This window comes from Fukomys damarensis, unplaced genomic scaffold (genome assembly GCF_012274545.1).
Source record: "Fukomys damarensis isolate Sample0158 unplaced genomic scaffold, DMR_v1.0_HiC HiC_scaffold_24, whole genome shotgun sequence".
Lineage (NCBI taxonomy): Eukaryota > Metazoa > Chordata > Mammalia > Rodentia > Bathyergidae > Fukomys > Fukomys damarensis.
In genome coordinates, this window is record NW_022900936.1 from 44804825 (window position 1) to 44823924 (window position 19100).

The 19100-nt window shown below is 34.4% G+C and overlaps 1 protein-coding gene across 2 annotated transcripts in view; it reads left to right on the top strand.

Annotated features, from left to right (window-relative positions):
• Tbc1d23 (TBC1 domain family member 23) overlaps positions 1 to 19100 on the top strand; it is a 59389-nt gene that overhangs the window by 16026 nt on the left and 24263 nt on the right. For both annotated transcript variants that reach the window (XM_010639632.3, XM_010639633.3), the window contains exons 2-9: positions 3955 to 4066; positions 5500 to 5605; positions 6271 to 6475; positions 11167 to 11290; positions 15233 to 15357; positions 15447 to 15493; positions 16264 to 16367; positions 18386 to 18508. In XM_010639632.3, the coding sequence (XP_010637934.1) occupies positions 3955 to 4066; positions 5500 to 5605; positions 6271 to 6475; positions 11167 to 11290; positions 15233 to 15357; positions 15447 to 15493; positions 16264 to 16367; positions 18386 to 18508 (946 nt within the window). The remainder of the gene's footprint in view (positions 1 to 3954; positions 4067 to 5499; positions 5606 to 6270; positions 6476 to 11166; positions 11291 to 15232; positions 15358 to 15446; positions 15494 to 16263; positions 16368 to 18385; positions 18509 to 19100) is intronic.

Consider the following 19100-nt stretch of genomic DNA (forward strand, 5'->3'; position numbering starts at 1 on the left):
TTTTGTGTTTTTTTTTTTTTTTTTTTTTTTTTTTTTGCTATTAAACATCAGATGAGAGGGAATTCTGTTTTTTTTTTGTTTTTTTTTTAAGTTTAGAAAACATGTCATTGCTGTATCATTGAAGTAACTGAAATTATAACATTGTAGTTTAATGCTACAAAGTTACAGATTCAGGAGGTGGGTTCCAGCTGCAAGATATGCCCTGTCCTGAACTTTCTGAGCAACGGAAACTATTGCTTATTTTTTCATACTTACTAGAAAGAAGAGACAAGGTATGTACTTTCCTAAGACTGTCTGAATATCTAGTACATTTGTACTAGCCTTTAGCTTATACGATCAGTAAAAAGCAGCTCATACTCAAAAAATCTGGAAAAAAAAAAATCACAATCCACCTTCTCAGACCCTATCAGACACGTGTTTTGTTCTGTATGTTAGAATTATATGTACTGCTTGTTCAAAAGTCAGAATTTGGTCTTGGGGAAGGAAAAGTCTGTTTGATAGCTAAATGTTAGCAGTTTCTCTGTCTGACCCTATTGTGAATTATGTAACTTCGCAATTGTCAACTGTTCGCTACTTTTCAAGCACACTTGTAATGTTGAAAGTCTGAAAACCGAACTTTTTCCTTGCTCAGAAGGTAACATTTTTAATTATTTAGTTGTCAGAAGTGTCTGTTACTATTAAGGTGTAGAATTTTCTGGTCTCCACAGGAGTTCTCGCTCATGGTTATATTGCTGGAGACTACAGTTTGTCATTCCCTGGGGACAACATCAAAGAATTCAACAACAGCTGTATCAACAGAGATATTTTTGTACATTATTGTGATTTTAAAAATACTTTGAGGTTTGACATTTTGTCCTCAAATACTAGCTTTGTTGTCTGGAGGAGGAAGGGATTTGGCAAAGTTACTTCAAAAAGCAAGCAAGTTTTTTTGCATTGTAAAGTGGAAACACGAATTCATTTATTTGGTTAAAAAATTCCATTTCATTAAATAATGCTTTCAATTTCTCATTTCATTTACATATTTGACCATTTCATTATGTGGTATTTATTCACCAAAAGTGCCTTTAATCTTTTTTTTAATGTTATGGTTACAAACTGCCCTTTAAATTCTAATAGGTTGTTTTAAACATTTTTGGCAAATATGAAAATAAACTCCAGTCTTTGTAAACGATAAGCTGTCATTCTCAGGAGTAGACTTGAAATCTCTTTCCCTTCCCACAGTTTGGTGATCATACAGCAAAAGACCAAAATGTTTCTTGTGTGGATATTGGCTATGTTCTTTGGGATTTTCCCCCCAGTTTTTATATTTTTATGAGTATGTGTTTGTAGTACACAATGATTACATTCCTTATGGAGAGTTGGTACATGGACATAACACATCTCGATTATTTTTTTCATCCCCTTTCTCTCCTCTTCTCTTCCTTCATCTCATGGCCCTCTTCCCTTTTGTAAAAGATTTATTTTTCTATTTACTATTATCTAACTTGTATTTTGCTCTTTATTTATATTTTGGTTTTCTCTTATAACAGGAAGTTGTGTGTCTGATTTATTTCACTTAACAGATGATCTCAGGGTGCATCCATTTTCCCATAGATGACTCACGTTTATCCTTCTTTAGGGCAGAGTAGTATAAATTTGCAGTAGCTTTCTTAAGCATTTAACTGATCATATTTGATCAGTGCTTTTCTATAGATTATGATCCCAAGTGATATTTCTATTTAATTCCTTTCCCTTAAAAGGGCAACACTTGATGAACTTTATACTAAATGAATACTCTTAGAATCTTACCAATAGGGAGGGTTAAATTATTGGGAGAATGAAGAATGTGAGTAATTTGCTTTCTGTAAAAACCACAAAAATAAGACAGAATTCTACTCTGGAGAGTTGCTTTACAATTTAGGCTGCTTTAGGGAATAATAGAAATCATCTGGCTGAGTTATGCCATTCAAACATTTTTTTTAAAAAAACAGTATACACTGATTTATAAACAATGAAAAATTCCTGTGAAATTAACTTAGCTGATTATTCTCTCTCTCTCTCTCTCTCTCTCTCTCTCTCTCTCTCTCTCCCTCCCTCTCCCTCTCTCCCTCTCTAAGTAAAAACCAATTCATACCACTGTGGAAGTTAAAAAATATTTTTTTAAAATTTTAAACAAGTTTATTTAAACAGCAACACACTTGGTTATTTCTTTTCAGAGTAATTACCCCTGTCTAAAAACAGATCAGCATACATGTAACAGCTACATACAAACAATTATAAAATTGTCCTTAGTTTTACAGTGTTCATTAGAAAATGTGCAAGTTGGACCAGGTCTGCAAGGATTTCTCACTTATTTTTTGTTAAAGCAGAATAACTTACTGGAACATTAAAGATGCTTGCTAATAAAGGAGAAGAATATTTCGCAGAATGAGTATTTTCCTCATTCTGTCTTAATTTGATATTCATATAAATATATTATTGGCCATTTAGTAAAATAAAAAAGATTAAGTGTAGTGTGCTTGTGCATTCACACCAATTGCTCAGGTTCCCCTTTTAGAGATAACTCTTCTGTGCTGCTGCTAGAATCCACCAGTTATATCTTCATCCTACATTTCCAGTTGTGCAAATGTGTCTGCTTCATTGATTGGCCACTGGTCAAATGAGAATCTAATCTGCTTCACTGAGAAATCCTGCTGTTCACCATATGCTTTCATTAGTTTACTAAGTGGGATATGACTGTTACTGTACATCACAGAACCACCCTGCATCCCCACCTTCAAATTAATATGATTGTTATTCTCAGTCTTGACTCCTTTGGGCTTTTATCCACAATGATGAACACTTAAGTCTCGTCAGTCTCACCTTCACAAAGGAGATACCAGGTCTACACCAAACAAGCAAACAAACAGTGCTAAGAGTACCTGAAGGAGAACTGACAGCAATAGGGAACACAATCATGTCACACTCTCTCTCCTCTAAAATTATTACCTTAACCATGTATAATAGAAAAGAAAATAGATTTCATATTTATTCTTTTCTTCATAATAGACTGAATATACCACCATTTGATTATTCATAATTTACTTGATGATGTGTTATTTTGATTTATTATATAATACCAGTAGATGTATTTTTTGTACTTCTAACATTTATTAACTACCAACAGCTAGAGCCAGACACCACTCTAGGGATAGTATCAATATAGCTATGTACTACATGGTAACTAATGCAGTTCTTTGATTCTTGGCTAAATTTTGTGGTTTCTCCTTTTTGCTACTATTTATTGCATAACATTAGGAGCATTAACTCATTTAAATCCTGACTGTATTACTATTATACATGTGATTATAATGGTAATATATTAAACACTTGAAAAATAGCTACTTTTTTTGTATTATGGGATGATTACTTAAGTTGATTTGTAATTGTTACCTTAATTTTTGCTTCTGTAACTGGGTCTAATGATGTATTGTATTTCATTGTAGTATGGAAAAAAGAACACAGCTATAATGTTTAGACCCATAAGTTGGTATGTAGTGAACACTATAGCAATTAGTAGTTATTATTACTACTGTGATTACTATTATTACTGTGATTTCACAATGCTTTCACCCTGCTCTCACCATTTTCTACATTGTTTTGTACCGGGGATTGAACTCAGGACCTTGTTCTTGCAAGGCAGGCATAGTGCCACTGAACTAAATCATCAGTCCTCGCACCATCTTCTATTAAAATTTGTCTGATCTTGTAAAATAACCAGATTTATTAACACAAAGTGCAAAATGAGAATAAGTTGTTTATGTTCAACCTCAGTTCATCTTCAAGAAAATGGAGTGTATGAATGCAGTGTGTGCCTTGATGTTAAATTTTGGCTACTGAGAACCCTTTTTTATTTAATAAGCCATGCTTAAAAATAAATCTTGAATGAGAAAAAATATAAAATTATAATTTATTCTGATAGAAATTGTTTTTTAGGGAAAAGGATCTTGAAGAAGCTCTGGAAGCAGGAGGTTGTGATCTTGAAACTTTGAGAAATATAATTCAAGGGAGACCACTGCCTGCTGAACTGAGGGCCAAAGTTTGGAAGGTAACTGGAGACTAAAATGTAATAGCTTAAAAATAATATTAAAAATTTTTATTTCAGCTCTCTGAAAAGATTTATGAATATGCTGCATCTATGGAAAGTTTGTTAAGCAAAGCAGCTTTAAAAATGTGTTACTCTTCAGTGTTTACTGCATTTAATAGTAGTGGTTTAGATTTTAGAAGGTGATTTTTTTTGTAGCCATTAGAAATGTTTTTTTATGAAAACTGAAAGCAGAAGTGCAGCTAGTAAGTAAAATAGGATATGCAATAACACACAGAGATAATCTCAGCTATGTTTTAAAAAATGAAATATGCTCTGGGTATTAGTTATAGAAGATTTTCTGTTTTCTAATGCATATAAATTTATTAAAATTAAGATTTTTGTTATATATTTGTAGAAATATGAACGCAAAAAATTTTAAAGATCATGTTACCTCATAGGTAAAACGCATAAGTATAGATGTATATGTTTTTTTCTTTGTTCTTAAAGAAATAAAATTGTAATTGTACATAGTATTGTGAATGTTTTATTATAGAAATTTAAATGAATATGAAAGTGTGGAGACTTGTACAATGAATAATGGTGTACCTATAATGCAGCTTTTACTATTATCAGACAAGATTGTCCACATATTGCTTAGTATCTTCATCCTTTCCCTTGCACCCTACGCACTGGATTATTTTTAAAGCAAATTATTGCTTGTATACTAAAATACTTTACTGTGAAAGCCTGAAAAATAAAGACTTTTAAAGTAACCCCAAAGCCATTAAACACTTCAGTAAGTCCTTAATATCATAAAATGATTTCTTCATTTTTCTTATTTTTTTCTTGAGTGATTTGTTTAAAATTGAATTCTAGAAGGCTCACTTTGTTGCAGTGATATGTCGCTTAAGATTCTTTCAATATATTGTTTTTGTACATACTTTTTAAAAAATCTTACAAAATAGCAAAAACTTATGTCATTATTTATTATATATAATTTTTAATTGTAAATGACATAGATACAGGACTTTTTCTTTGCCAATATTACATTTTATGTTTTCAAAATTTTTAGAATAGCAACAAAATGATAGCTTGAAATAATTATACAAGAGGGCTGGGGATTTAGCTTAGTGATTCCAGTGCCTGCCTCGCAAGCATGAGGACCGGAGTTCAATCCCCAGTACCAAAAAACAAAAAAAGAAATTTAAGAAATAATTATACAAGTATATAATTATTTTGTGTATTCTATTCAGTCAATCAACCATGACATAATAAAATCTAATATAGGAAGATTTAAAATAATTCCATTGGTTCATTGTTATGAAAGTTCAGCATTTGGTAAAGTATACTTTAGTTACTTTGTTATTCCTTATTTGAGGCCTTTTATTATTGTAGCATTTTTCCAAGAATGAGAAATAACATGAAGCTAATTTTTTTTTAAATCTTTCTTTCAGATTGCTCTTAATGTTGCTGGTAAAGGTGATAGTTTGGCATCATGGGATGGTATTTTAGACCTGCCAGAACAGACCACTGTTCATAAAGATTGCTTGGGGCTTATTGGTAAGTTTAGTAACTATTTTCAAACAAACAAACATTTTCCTCTTATAATTTAGAATATGTTGAATTTCCATCTTAGATAAGACATTATACCCAATGCCCACAACTTAAAGGAGGAGAGATTTATTTTAGCTCACAATTCAGAAGTTTCAGTCCAAGTTTGGCAGGCTTAAAAACTGAAGCCACACAGAGGAAGGATCTGGTAGAGGAAAGCTGCGCATCTGCAGCCAGGGAGCAGAGAGAGAAAGGTGGAGCTGTCAGTACAGTATAAGATCATGGTAGTACTATGTTATTTCAGCAGCTTTATTAAAAAATAAAAATTATTGAAGAGAAAGAAAGAAAGAATGAATGAATTTGGTGGTTGGAATGAATCCCTTTCTTTCCCCTTTGGAAAGTTGAAGTAACAGCTGATTTTTGTACTATAGATAGTAATCTGTTGTTTTGAAATGCTTTTCTGCTTTCCAGCAATATGCATTTAAGTTAAGGAAAATATTAAAGAGTTATGTTTTTTTCTTGGGTTTTGGACCTGTGAACCAGTAGTTATTAAATGAGTATGAGGAAAAATGCTCTAATGTAATTTTATTTTTGCTTTTATCATGTTATAAATGCACACACAATTACTGGGCTTTTATCATGTCTTTGGTAACTTTATTTTGATTGTTTTCTAGACCAGCTTTCAGTGCCAGAGGAGAAGGCAGCAGAATTACTTCTGGATATTGAATCTGTATTTACCTTCTATTGTAAATCACGTAATATTAAATATAATGCATTACTTAGCTGGATTCATCTACTGAAACCATTGGTGCAACTTCAGCTGCCACGAAGCGATTTATACAACTGCTTTTATGCTATCATGAATAAGTACATTCCCAGGTAAAATATGCTTTAGTTATAGTTTTGAAAGTTTTCAATAAAGATCTAGTTTGCTTTGAGCTAAAGTTGAGTTACTTGATGGTAAAGTAAAAGGTTCAAATAAGTTTCAAGGTTACTAGAACTGTACAAGTAATTGTTTTTGGACTTCATTTTTGTGATTTTTAAACAAAGGATTCTTGTTTATATATGTAGCATAATTCTTCAAGTTTATTAGGTGTTATCTTTATTTTTTGGGAGGTTGGGGTTAAGTATAATGCCTATTACATTGTCTTCATGGAAACTTAAGATTTTGGAGTACTACCTTAGTGTGGTCAGGGATAACTTCCTGAGTAAGTGATACTTAGGTTGAGATCAGACGAATGTGTAGGTGGTTGAGATGGGAGTTATGGTGATGGGGCACTCACTGATGAATCCAGAAAGAATTGTTTTGGTTTCTAGTACTATCAATCAGGTAGTCAAATTTTCAGTCAAAAGAAAGTTTAGACACCATTTAGACTAGTTGCTTTTTATACACAATCTAGATCCAGTCACCTCTGAAAAGCTCCACATGTGACCACATGAGGCTTTGGGGGGACATCTAGATACAGGTCATAATACCATCCTGGTGGGTGTGAAGTAACATCTCACTGTATGTTTTAAATTTTTTCTATTGTGCTGGAGATTGTACCCAGGGCTTTATACATGCTAAGCAAGTGCTCTATACTGAGCTACACTCCCAAGCCTTCGTTAAGATTTGTGACTTACATTTCCCTGTTGGCTACTGATGTTGAGTGTTTTTTCATGTATTTATTGGCAATTTCTGTATTTTCTTTGGAGAACTATCTAGCCAAAGAACAAATTTATTGAATGAAAAATATGTATTTAGAATAAAAAAGTTTATTCAGCCAAAGATCCCTGTCATTTCAAATATAAATGGACTGGGTAGATCCTACACATAGGTATATTTTAAAAGCAATCTCCACAATTATAATGAGTATTGTGCTGCCTTGAAACCATACTGCTTCATAGAAGGAAATCAAACTCAAAGACACCAAAAGGCAAGGCTGAAGTCACTTCAGAGCCAACCTTGAGGTTCTTTTTTTTTTTGGTACTGGGGTTGAACTCAGGACCTTGCACTTACGAGTCAGGTGTAGTCTTGAGATTCTTATTTAGGAATCTTTCTGACATTCTAGGTCTCTTAACTGCCTGTGTTTCAGTACTTCTCATGGACCTCTCTCACTGTGACAGAGCTAGCAATAGCAAGGACATAATGTTCCAGCTTTCTCTTTAGAGAGCAGTGGTGGTGACACATAGGAGTAGAGGGAGGAGGGGCTTTTACATTGAGCTGCATCTTACCATGTTCTTCCAGTTCCTTTTTCCCTGGGTTTCTCATATAATAGTACTCCAGCCATTGTGAACATTAAAGTCTATGGAGAGAACACTGAGCCCCACAAATGCTTCTAGGAGAACTCCAGTGTAACCTATTCTTGTACTACAGATTCAGATATAAGATGGGTAGAATTCTATTAAACACAAGGCCTTGCAGTTGACAGTAACTTTGCAATATGCAACTACTAAATAATGATTCCCAGACACTTTCTCAGAATATGAGACCAGGATTCAGGCAATTGTTCTTATAGTTTATGCCCCTTATTTTTTGTTTTTGTGTTTTGTCTTAGCATTCTGTTGCTTTGTTTTTATTTTTATTCATTCATTCATTGATTCATTCATTCATTCATTTAGTACTTGCACTTGCAAGGCAGGGGGTGGCACCACTGAGCTCAATCCCCAGCTCTGCTTTGCATTTTTATAATAGGGAAAGTATTCAGACTAGGAAAGAGAATCCAAATAAGAATCCAGTTCTAAAAGTGGGCACCTGGATTGCCAACCTGGAGTCTTTTCTGTGAAATTTGTCATCTGCAGTATCAAAAAGTAGTATGTTGGGCTGGGGATTTGGCTCAGTGGTTCCACTGCCTGCCTTGCAAGGGCCTGGGTTAGATCCAAGTACCAAAAAAACAAAACAAACAAACAAAAATGTAGTATGTTGAGAATCATACCAAATCCCAACAGTGACCTCAGATGGTAGATTCGTACAAATTATTTTTCATTATTACCCCTTAAATAACATTTTTTTATTTTTAAATTTATTTCATTTTATTTTTGTAATGCTGGGGATTAGACCCAGAGTATTGCTTATGCCAGGCAAGTGCTTTACCACTAAGCACACTCCTAGCCCCTGAATAGTATTTTAAATTCTTTATCATTCCTTTAATGTTAAGACTGTGGCAGTCATTTAATTAACTTTTTTACATGAAGCTTTTTGCTTTGTTTCATTTTCTTTACGTTTTGCTTTTTAAGAAACTGTACCCTTACCAAAGTAACATTTGTTGAAATATCAGATTATATATATGGAAGGGGACATGGCATAACGATTTATTGTCCAGTTTCTGTGTATAAATCTTAGCTCTATCACTTATTGGCTATGTGGCCTTTGGTGAATTACTTGACTTCAAATAAACATCAGTTTTCTTTTCTGTAAAATGGATATAAATTTCATAGTGTTGTTTATGAAGATAAAATGAAATAATTTTGCAAAAAGCTATTATAGTATCTTGGCACAACAGTAAATACTGACTTTTATTATGATGACCTGTGGTTTAAACTGTAAACTCTCTTGCCTCTGACTAGTAGAATGCATCTCAGAACAAAAGCTGAATGGAGTAAAGTTTGTAATTAGTGGCTGAGGAGTTAGTGAAGGCTGCTAGTCTAAATGAAGATTGAGTTAGTCATCACTTTGTTCACAGTAACACCATATTTTAACCCCCAAACTCTCCAGAGGTAACTATGGTTGTAGTGCTTTTTGTTTTACCTGTAGTAGTTAAAAGAGTAAACATCTCTATATTCAGTAAGATCATACTGCCAGAAGTCTAATATCTTTTGAATTTTGAGAGATTCTTTTTTTCCCCCCCTAATTACTGAGAATTAAATTGGGCTTTGCTTGAGCTATATCCCCAGCATGTTTTAGTTTTTACTTTGAGAAAGAGTTTTCCTAAGTTACTAAGCTGCCCATGCTGCCTGGGCTCTCACTTGATCCTCCTGCCTCAACCTTCCAGAGTGCTGGGCTTACAAGGATACACCACCATCACCATGCCCAGCTAACAGATTCTTTTTTTTTTGGTGTACTGGGGATAAAACTTGGGACCTTCCTCTTGTGAGGCAGGTGGCAGCACCACTGAGCTAAATCCCTGGCCCTAACAAATTCTTTTTTCATGAAGTAACTCAGTTAAATTTTGAGGTATTAAAAACATACACACTAAAATGAATTAATGAGAAATCAATAGTATCAAATTTTTAGTTACAGAAGATTTTCTAATAGTACACAAATTATGTGCATTAGAAGACAAGGTTTCTGAGTTCAAAGTCAGAGACTGCATATGGGAAGGCAGAAGCAACTGTGCTTCTTGAAGGATGCGCCTAGGACATGAAACAAGTCTAAATCTGCTCCAGGGGATTGTTTACTTCTGGGTTAGATGCTTGGGTTTCTGGGTATAGGGATAGTACCTTTCAGAATAGGCTTATAAGGCCTGGGAATGTAGCTCAGTGATCGAGTATTTGCTAAGCATTCATGAGGCCTTAGGCATGATCCTTATCACCCACCCATCCCCAGCACACATGCCAAAGAAGAAAAGGTGGTATTGGGGGGAGACAGAGTAGATCAGAGTTGTGAGTAGCTACCAACCTTGTAAAGAGGAGCCTGTTTAAAGCTAAAGATACTCGATAGGCTCCCTGAAATAATGCTGCAGAGAACTTGCAGTCCAGAATTTGTCTCTAGGCCTTTTGCATTTATTTTTACTTTTGAAGTGTGTTGCAGTAGAATGTGGTTTGTTTGAAAAAAATAAAGGCATTGTGATAATGGTAGAGTATGCATTTGGTGTCTTTTACTTTAAAACAATATTCACATTCAGCTTTCCCATTTTACTCTTAACCCTTTGAAATATGACAGTGATTCAATAGGATGAATATTTGTTATCTTTTGGAATTCACTCTGAGCACCTAGTACCCAGGCCACTACAGTGGTTTCTAAGGGTAGAGCTCATCATTCTGAAATGTTTATCTGTGGTCATTTCAGTCTTGTACTTTGCTGAAGAACATTCCTAGTTGAGTATAAAAACTATGTGGAACTTTCTTTAGGAGTTTTACAAAAACACTTTCATACTTGGGAGGGAAGGCTGGGCATTTAGCTCAGTGGTTTCACTACCTGCCTCCCAAGCACAAGGTTCCGAGTTTGATTCCCAATACAAAAAAAACAAAACATACTTAGGAGGGAAGGAGCAAACCAGATTTCTTCAGGACCCTCTAGATCTTTTGGGACCCCAACCTTATCACAATAACTTAAGTACTATTTTCATTGATTCCTGTTGTTCCCACTTGAAAGCTACTTGGGTTCATTTCGTGAGAATCTCCCTAAAGTGGTTGTAGATCTGCTGTCAACTTTTGTCAGGTCAAATGTATTAGAAGGTGTTAGCAAGAGAACTTTGCCTGGTCCTGTCAAGTAGGCTTGCCCTAAATATGTGGTAGTCAGGTATTGTGCAGGTGTTGTACAGATGGGAAGTGGATGATTGCAGGAGGTGCAAGAGGTGTTTCAGGAGGACTGATTAGTGATGTGATCGTTTCTGGCCTATTAATGTAAAAAAACTTTGTTTCTCTTCTAGGGATTGTTCTCTGAAGGGGAGACCATTTCATCTCTTTCGATTACTCATCCAATACCATGAACCTGAGCTTTGTTCTTTTCTTGACACAAAGAAAATTACTCCAGACTCCTATGCACTCAACTGGGTAATAAAGTAAAAGTAGGAACACTTAATGAAAAATAGTTTTATATAAAACTATAGTTAGGTAATGTTTTTTCAAGGAAAATAGAATTCTGAATTGTAGACCAGGCCAGGCATGCCTGTTATCCCTGCATTTGGGAGGCTGAGGCAGGAGGACCTCACCCCCTCCCAAAATTGTAGACCATTACTTCTTTAAACTATAGGAGTAAAATTACTGATATTTCAAAATAACTTTTTTTGCTTTTCACTTATGCTAGCTCAGATTATTTGATGTAAACTTTAGATTTTTGTTGTATTACACATATATAGAAAATAACTAATATATGTTTAGTATGTGTTAATGTGTTATGTATAAATTCAATATTAATTTACCATAGTAACATTTAACACATAATTCTGCAAATATATGCATATAATATATGTAAATATGTATTAATTCAATTTAAAACTTTATGTGTTTAAACTGTTGATGATATATATAAGAGTTGGTAGGGCCAGGATATAGCCCAGTGGTGCTGCGCCTGCCAGGGCATGCATAAGGTTGTGAGTTTTATCCCTGGTACAGAAAAAAAAAGAATTGGTAAATAATCATGAGGAAAAGTACTAAGATTATCAAATGGCTAATGTAAAAGAAAAAGTACAACTCATGTTCTGCCCTATATTTGTTTTTTATTCCGGGTCAGTGGTTCTCAAATCTTTTAGAACCCTTTACACTCTTAGTTATGATGGGGCTGGGGATTTAGCTCAGTGGCCCCACGCCTACTTTGCAAGCACAGTGTCCTGAGTTCGATCCCTTGTACTAGTAAAATAATTTTTTTTTAGTTATGATTTGTTTATATGGATTATGTTAATTAGAAAGTAAAACTAAAGAATTTTAAATATTCATTTAAAAGCAATCATAAATCCATTTCATGTAACATAATTGGCCTATTTTTAAATGAAAAGCTACATTTTTTCCCAAGTGTCATTAATCAAAGGTAGGTAGATACACATAACTGCTTTTTTATTCAGTCTATGATGATATCATGTAAACTTCAGAGAATTCTATTGTTTATTTATGAGGGAATGAGTTTGAAATGGGCAAGTAAAAACCTAAGCATTATTATGAAATAGTCTTGACCTCACAGACTCCCCAGTAAGGGGTTTTCAGGATTTTTAGGGTCTTCAAATTAAAGTTTGAGAACTGCTCTTCTAGGGTAACTGAAGATCTTTTTAAAAGAATGATTGGATACTCAAAGACTGTTAAGAAATTGAACATTCTTTTTCTGTTGTTTTGTTTTGTTTGAGATAATCAGAATTGAACCCCAGGGATTCCCACTGGGCTACATACCCAGCTCCCCCCCATCCCACTTTTGAAACGTGGTCTCTCTAAGTCACTGAGTTGTACACTATGGGCTCCAACCTCAGCCTCTCAGAGTGCTGGGATTTAACGTATGCACCATCATGCCCAACTTGAACATATTCTTTGATTATATCTTATTTAACTTTAGGAAGAATCCTAAAGAATCTGCCACTTATTAACTGTATGATATAGCACACATAATTCTTAACCTTCAATTTCATCATCTATAAATTGGGAATAACATCTAAGGATGATGGGATGAGTTAGCAATCAGGTAATGGTAATTAAGAGAATCATAACTAGTTTTGCTTCTGGATTCATGAAATCTTAAACCTTAGTCTGTTCCTTAGTTTTCCCGTGGCCGCAGGTTTATGCCTTTGTATTAAAAATTATAAAATACCTATAAAATTGTGACTTCTCTAAGATTCATATGTTGACAATAAATCTACTTATTTATTTATTTTTGGTACTGGGGATCGAACTCTGGTCCTTGCGCTTGCAAGGCAGGTGGTGGAACCACTGAGCTAAATTCCTGGCCCCAAATCTACTTATTTATGTTAAACTAAGAAATTATTCCCCACTCCCATACTTTCTTTTTCTCTTTGTAACACTGGGAATTCCAGGGCTTTGAGTGCTAGGCAAGTACTCTGCCACTGAGGTACCTCACTATCCCCTTTTAAATTTAATTGGGGACAGGGTCTCATGGGTTCCTCAGGCTGGCCCTGAACTTGTGATGGTCTTTCCTGTGCCTTTTAAGTACTGGGATTGCAGATATGTATAACTATGCCTGGTCTAAATACATTTCTGTTGCCAGAACTCTGAATTGGTAGTCTGTTATTTCAGGAAGTTTAATCTAAACACTAGAACAACTGAGTACTCCTTACCTGAAGTGTCAGTTCGTTGTTGCTACTTCATTATGTTGATGAAATAGTTTTTTTCTTTTTTTAATCATGAGGTGAAAGAAAATTTATTTCTAAACCTTAACAGCACATTACTGTGAACCACAAGTGGTAGCTTTAGTTGAGCTGAGGTTAGGGTTGGGTATTTATTACTGTTCTTTTTGTATTTACATCTTCTAATCTACATGTGTGATACTAACTTTTCAAACAACAAAAAAACCTTAATAGCATTTTGTACTTTAAAAGCTTGTGATTGAGTAAAAATGGCAGTTACATGGGCTGTGGTGTTCCTAGTCCCAACAGCAATACTCACTAATCCATTAACTTGAGAAAATTATTTGATCCAAGCCTAATACCCTAACTGAAAAATGGGGAAAAAATCTCTACAAGTCTGTTGTGAGAATTGAGAAAATTAATATTTGACAGTAGTGTAGTATCTAACATGAAGTATATATTAGATATCAGTTTCTCATTAGCTCCTTTATATTAAAGATGTTTAAATATAATCCTTTAAGTGGAATTGTTTTCTGATCTTATTAAAATTTAATGTCTGGGCTAGAGATTTAGCTCAGTGATTTTGGTGCCTGCCTTGCAAGCACAAGGTCCCAAATTCGATCCCTGATAAGGGGGAAAAAATTTTGAATGACTAACAAATATCACTGAATTTATGCAGTTTAAAAACACAGTTGGATAGCTGTGCATAGTGATGCATGCCTGTAGACCCAGCACTTGGAAGCCTGAGGAAGAAGGATCACCGCGAGTTTAAAATAAGCCTAGGCAGAAAGTGAGTTCAAGACCAGCCTGAACTATGCTGCAAAACCCTGTCTCCAAAAAGCAAAAACAAGCTGGATGTGGTGGCTCATGCCTGTGATCCCAGTACTCAGGAGGCTGGGGCAGGAGTATTGCTGGGAGTTTGAGGCCAGCTTGGGCTGTATAGTGATTTCAAGGCCAGCCTGAACTGTGTAGTGAGACCTTGTCTCAAAAATGAAATAATCATAATAAAATAACACAATTGGGGTGTAGAAAATACTGTAAATTAACAACTCTTATTTGAAATATTAGACTATAGAGCTAAAATTTATTGAACATTATGAATTTTGTTCACCTGTTTCACATAATTTGCAAGTAAGCTTTGGAAGCAGTTTACATTTATTTGTCAAATTTTTATTGGATACTTTTAAGTAACTATTTTTGATCCTCATAATTACCTTGTAAGTTAATACTATGCTATAGTTAATAGTAATTGTGCTAGTTGCCCTTATAATACTCTGCAGGTAATTTACAGGTTTTTATACTGTGGCAGGGACATATGTTAATTATTTTAGATATTCTTGGTTAATTATCTCTCTACAACATTGGTAGAAATAGAACTTTAGGAGGTTAGTGACATGACCTAGGCTACACAACTAGTAAGTGGCCCCATTGTGGTGTTTTTTGTTTTGTTTTGTTTCTTTTCCCGGTACTGGGGATTGAACTTGGGTCCTTGCGCTTGCAAGGCAGGCCACCGAACCACTGAGCTAAATCCCCAGCCCTATTCCATTGTGTTTTGAATACACGTGTTCTGCCTCTGGATTCCATACACTACAGCTAAGGTACACATTAAATATCAGGTGCATATAATATTTTGCGTTTGCTTTACTACTTTTAAAAGTATTACAAGCCAGTTCCAGTGGTTTATGTTTCTCATTTCATTTCCTACTTACAGCTTGGAAGCCTTTTTGCATGTTACTGTTCCATTGAAGTCACTCAGGCAATATGGGATGGATATCTCCAACAAGCAGATCCATTTTTTATTTATTTTTTAATGTTAATTATCCTTGTTAATGCAAAGTAAGTATTAAGTTGATTAAATTTGTTTCTTCTCTTTCAAAGTGGTCTATTAATATTTAACTCAAATTCAATTTGATTACCTTTTACAGAGAAGTTATTTTAGCACAAGAATCAGACAGCAAAGAAGAAATTATCCGTAAGTATTTAATGTGGAGAAAAGATTTCAGGTCAGTTAATACCTCTAAAACTCAGCTTTCTCATCCATAAATTTAGAAAATTAGGCTACTATTGTTCTAAGTTTCCACTGTATTCTTTAAACATTCTTGGTACAGACACCTTAAAGATTTTTTTTCTCTGATTCTGCCATCCTCATTCATTCCTTCGAGGATTTTCATTTTTTTATTCTTTGCCTGTACTGTTTCTTTGATTTTAATACTCAAGTAGAATGCTTCCCTGCCACTAGTGTACCTTTTTGTACTACAATCACAATTGTGGAGCTTTGGTTCTTTTTTTTGGGTTCTACTCACTCTAGTTCCTCAACAGAGGTAATTATTTCCTCTCTATATTGCCTTATACTTTGTACTGTCTGTATAATATTCTTTTCTGGCTACATTATGATGATTTATTTTTGTTTTTTATGCAAGATAAAGTTCCTTAGGAACTATAATTCATTTTTTTTAATTTCTAGGGGCCCTGGCATTTTGTGTTTGTAGAATAAATAAATAAATTCTGAGTAAAGCTAATGAATATGATTTTAACTGACCATGCATCAGTAACAGGAGAATTATACTGACAGTTTCACCTTCTTTGGGGAAATCTGTTTCTCAGCAAGCAGCTTTTTAAAAGCATCACCATTGAGATTCCATTTATGTAGTATTTATTAGGTTGAATATATTTTAGTTTTGCACATAGTGAATATTTTTCACAAACAATTTGTTAAATGATACACCTGTAATCATATTTCAGAGTTCTTGGAAAATACACCATCCAGTTTAAATCTTGAGGATATAGAAGACCTTTTCACTCTGGCTCAGTATTATTGCAGTAAAACCCCAGCTTCTTTTCGAAAGGTAAAAGACAAAAAGTGAACAGCTCTTCTCTTTTTCACATTTCTTATATTGTATTTACTTTATATCAACTTCAGTCAGAATACTCTTAAATTATCATCCTTTTTTTATGTATTACAGTTCTGCGTGATTTCTTTCACTATGAATATTTTCCCTAGTAGAGAAATAGTTTTAAAGAGTTAGAAATCATCTGACCTTTGTTCTGATTATTAGTTAATACTAATCCTGAGGAAATTTGACTGTGAGGTATTTTCTAAATTAGTGCTTTTGTAACTTCAAAAATTGTACTTCAAAAATCCAATAGAAGTTAAGTGGTTATTATGTCACTTTCTGGAGTTCAGCTTTGGACCGTCTGTCTTATTGATGCAGAACTGTTTTGTAAACAAACAAAAAGTTTTTCTTTTTTTTATTTTCTCATTGAGTTTATTGGTACTTTTTAAGTATACAGTACAATTAACATTCATTATTGGAATCTGTACCTTTACATGACAGATCTTCGTTCTCATTTTTTCCCATACCCCTGCCCTCAATTCACTCCCTTACTCCACCCCTATCTACAAAGACTTTGTTTCCATTTTTTCCTTTTCTCATATTTTTCTTGTCTCTTATTCCCTTTCCCCTACCCTTCCCACTTTCCCTACACCTTTAGCCCTTTTCTTCCTATTTCGCATTGTTGGTTATACAATTTGGATCTTATTTACACTTTTAGCTTTTCACATCAGAGAAACTACTCAATATTTACACATGTATGTCTTATTTATTTCACTTAAGAGCATGGCCTCAATAAAAAGTTTTTCACTTAGCTCCTTAGGGACCAACATCCTTAGACTGGGTGCTTTCAGTGGAGGATACCAGATCAGAATTATGAGTGGTATGAACTTCTAGGAAATAATATCTCAAGAAACACAAATAATAGTGGAGGAGGCAAAGCTTTTAAATGTATAAACTACACGTTTGTCTGTATAGAATGTTATTGTCATTTAAAAAAAACAACATTCTGCCATAGTTATTCCTAGTTGATAGTCATTGTGTCATTGAAATGGTCAAGGTTAAAATATGTTCAGTATAGGTGTCTCAAAAAGCAGATAATGTTCTTTTAAGAACATTTCCCAGCCAGGCGTGGTGGTGCACACCTGTAATCCCAGCACTCGGGAGGTTGAGTCAGTAAGATTGCTGCAAGTTCGAAACCAGCCTAGGCTACCTTGTGAATTCCAGGTCAGTCTCAACTACATAGTGAGACCCTGTCTCAAAAAACCAAAAAAAAAGAATATTTCCCTCAAAAATAAGAAATTAAAGGGCTGGGGATTTAGCTCAGTAGTTCCACCACCTGTCTCAAAAGTGCAAGGTCCCAAGTTCCATCCTTGTACCCCCCCAAAAAAAATTTTGTTTCTGGGGATTAATTTCAGCTAATTTAATAATTTCCTTATATACATCACTTCAGTTTCCAACAGTGTTGGGTGAATCAAATGGTGGACTTAGTGGTTTAGCATACTAGATGAAAAATACATCTTTTTTGCTTTTTCAGCTTTTTTTTTTTTTTGTACCAGGAATCAAACTTGGGACCTTGCATTTGCAAGGCAGGCAGCAGAATCACTGAGCTAAATCCCCAGCCCATGTTTTATTTTTACTACAAAAAGTTATAAGCAAGCTTTTTTTTTTAATTTGCTTTTTGGAGACAGGGTCTTACTTATATAGCCCAGGCTGGCCTTGAATTTATGATCCTCCTGTTTTGACCTTCTGAGAGCTGGGATTCTAGTTGTGTGCCAGTGTGCCCTACCTAGCCCTTAAAAATGAAATGATGGTACAGAAAAGAGCTGTGTAGAATGTTATCTTTTTCTGAGAGTTTAATTTTGTGTGAGGTTTTTTTAACATATAAAATTTGAGATTGTACAAGTTTAAAAATCACAGGACTCAGTAAGCATACATAATTATATCACTATCATGGTTTATAAGAATATGTTTAGTGAGAAAATTTGATTTTGATTTTTTTCCATAATGTTAAAAAATTTCTCTTTGAATAGGATAATCACCATCTCTTTGGCAATACTCTGTTGGGAATTAAGGATGATGATGGAGATGTAAGTCAAGCTCTTTGTCTGGCCATCTCAGTATCAGAAATTCTTCAAGCCAATCAGCTGCAAGGGGTAAGTGAAGGAAAATCGTTTGCAAGGAAACTATGCCTTGTAAGTGTAAGGAACCAGGGTTGGGCATGTAGTTTATTGTTAAAAATTGTGCTTAGCAGCCGGATGTGGTGGCACATGCCTGTAATCCTAGCATTCAGGAGGCTGAGGCAGGAGGTTTGCTGTGAGTTACCAGCCTGGGCTACATAGTGAGCTCCAGGTCAGTCTCAACTACATAGTGAGACCCTGTCTCAAAAACCAAAAAAAAAAAAAAAGTCACCTTTTAGCAAGTCACTTTTCAGCACCAAAAAGAAAATGTTTCTTTCTTGTTCATTGAATCCCACAAAATTAACTTATTATAACAACGTGACTGTTTTGCTTTTTTGAATAGTGTGTTAAATCTTCTGTCCAGATGGTCATTTTTTAAACTGCCAGCTGTGTATTATTTTAGTCATCAGTAACTATTGTTGTCACTCAACACCACTTTTTTCATATTTCAGCAAAGCAGTTGAATGTGGCATTGTATAAAGTACTGAAAGGGGTGAACTTCACATTTAACATTTAAATTCTGCATAGTTATACAGCTAATTAAATTACATGGTTTAATGCCATAAAG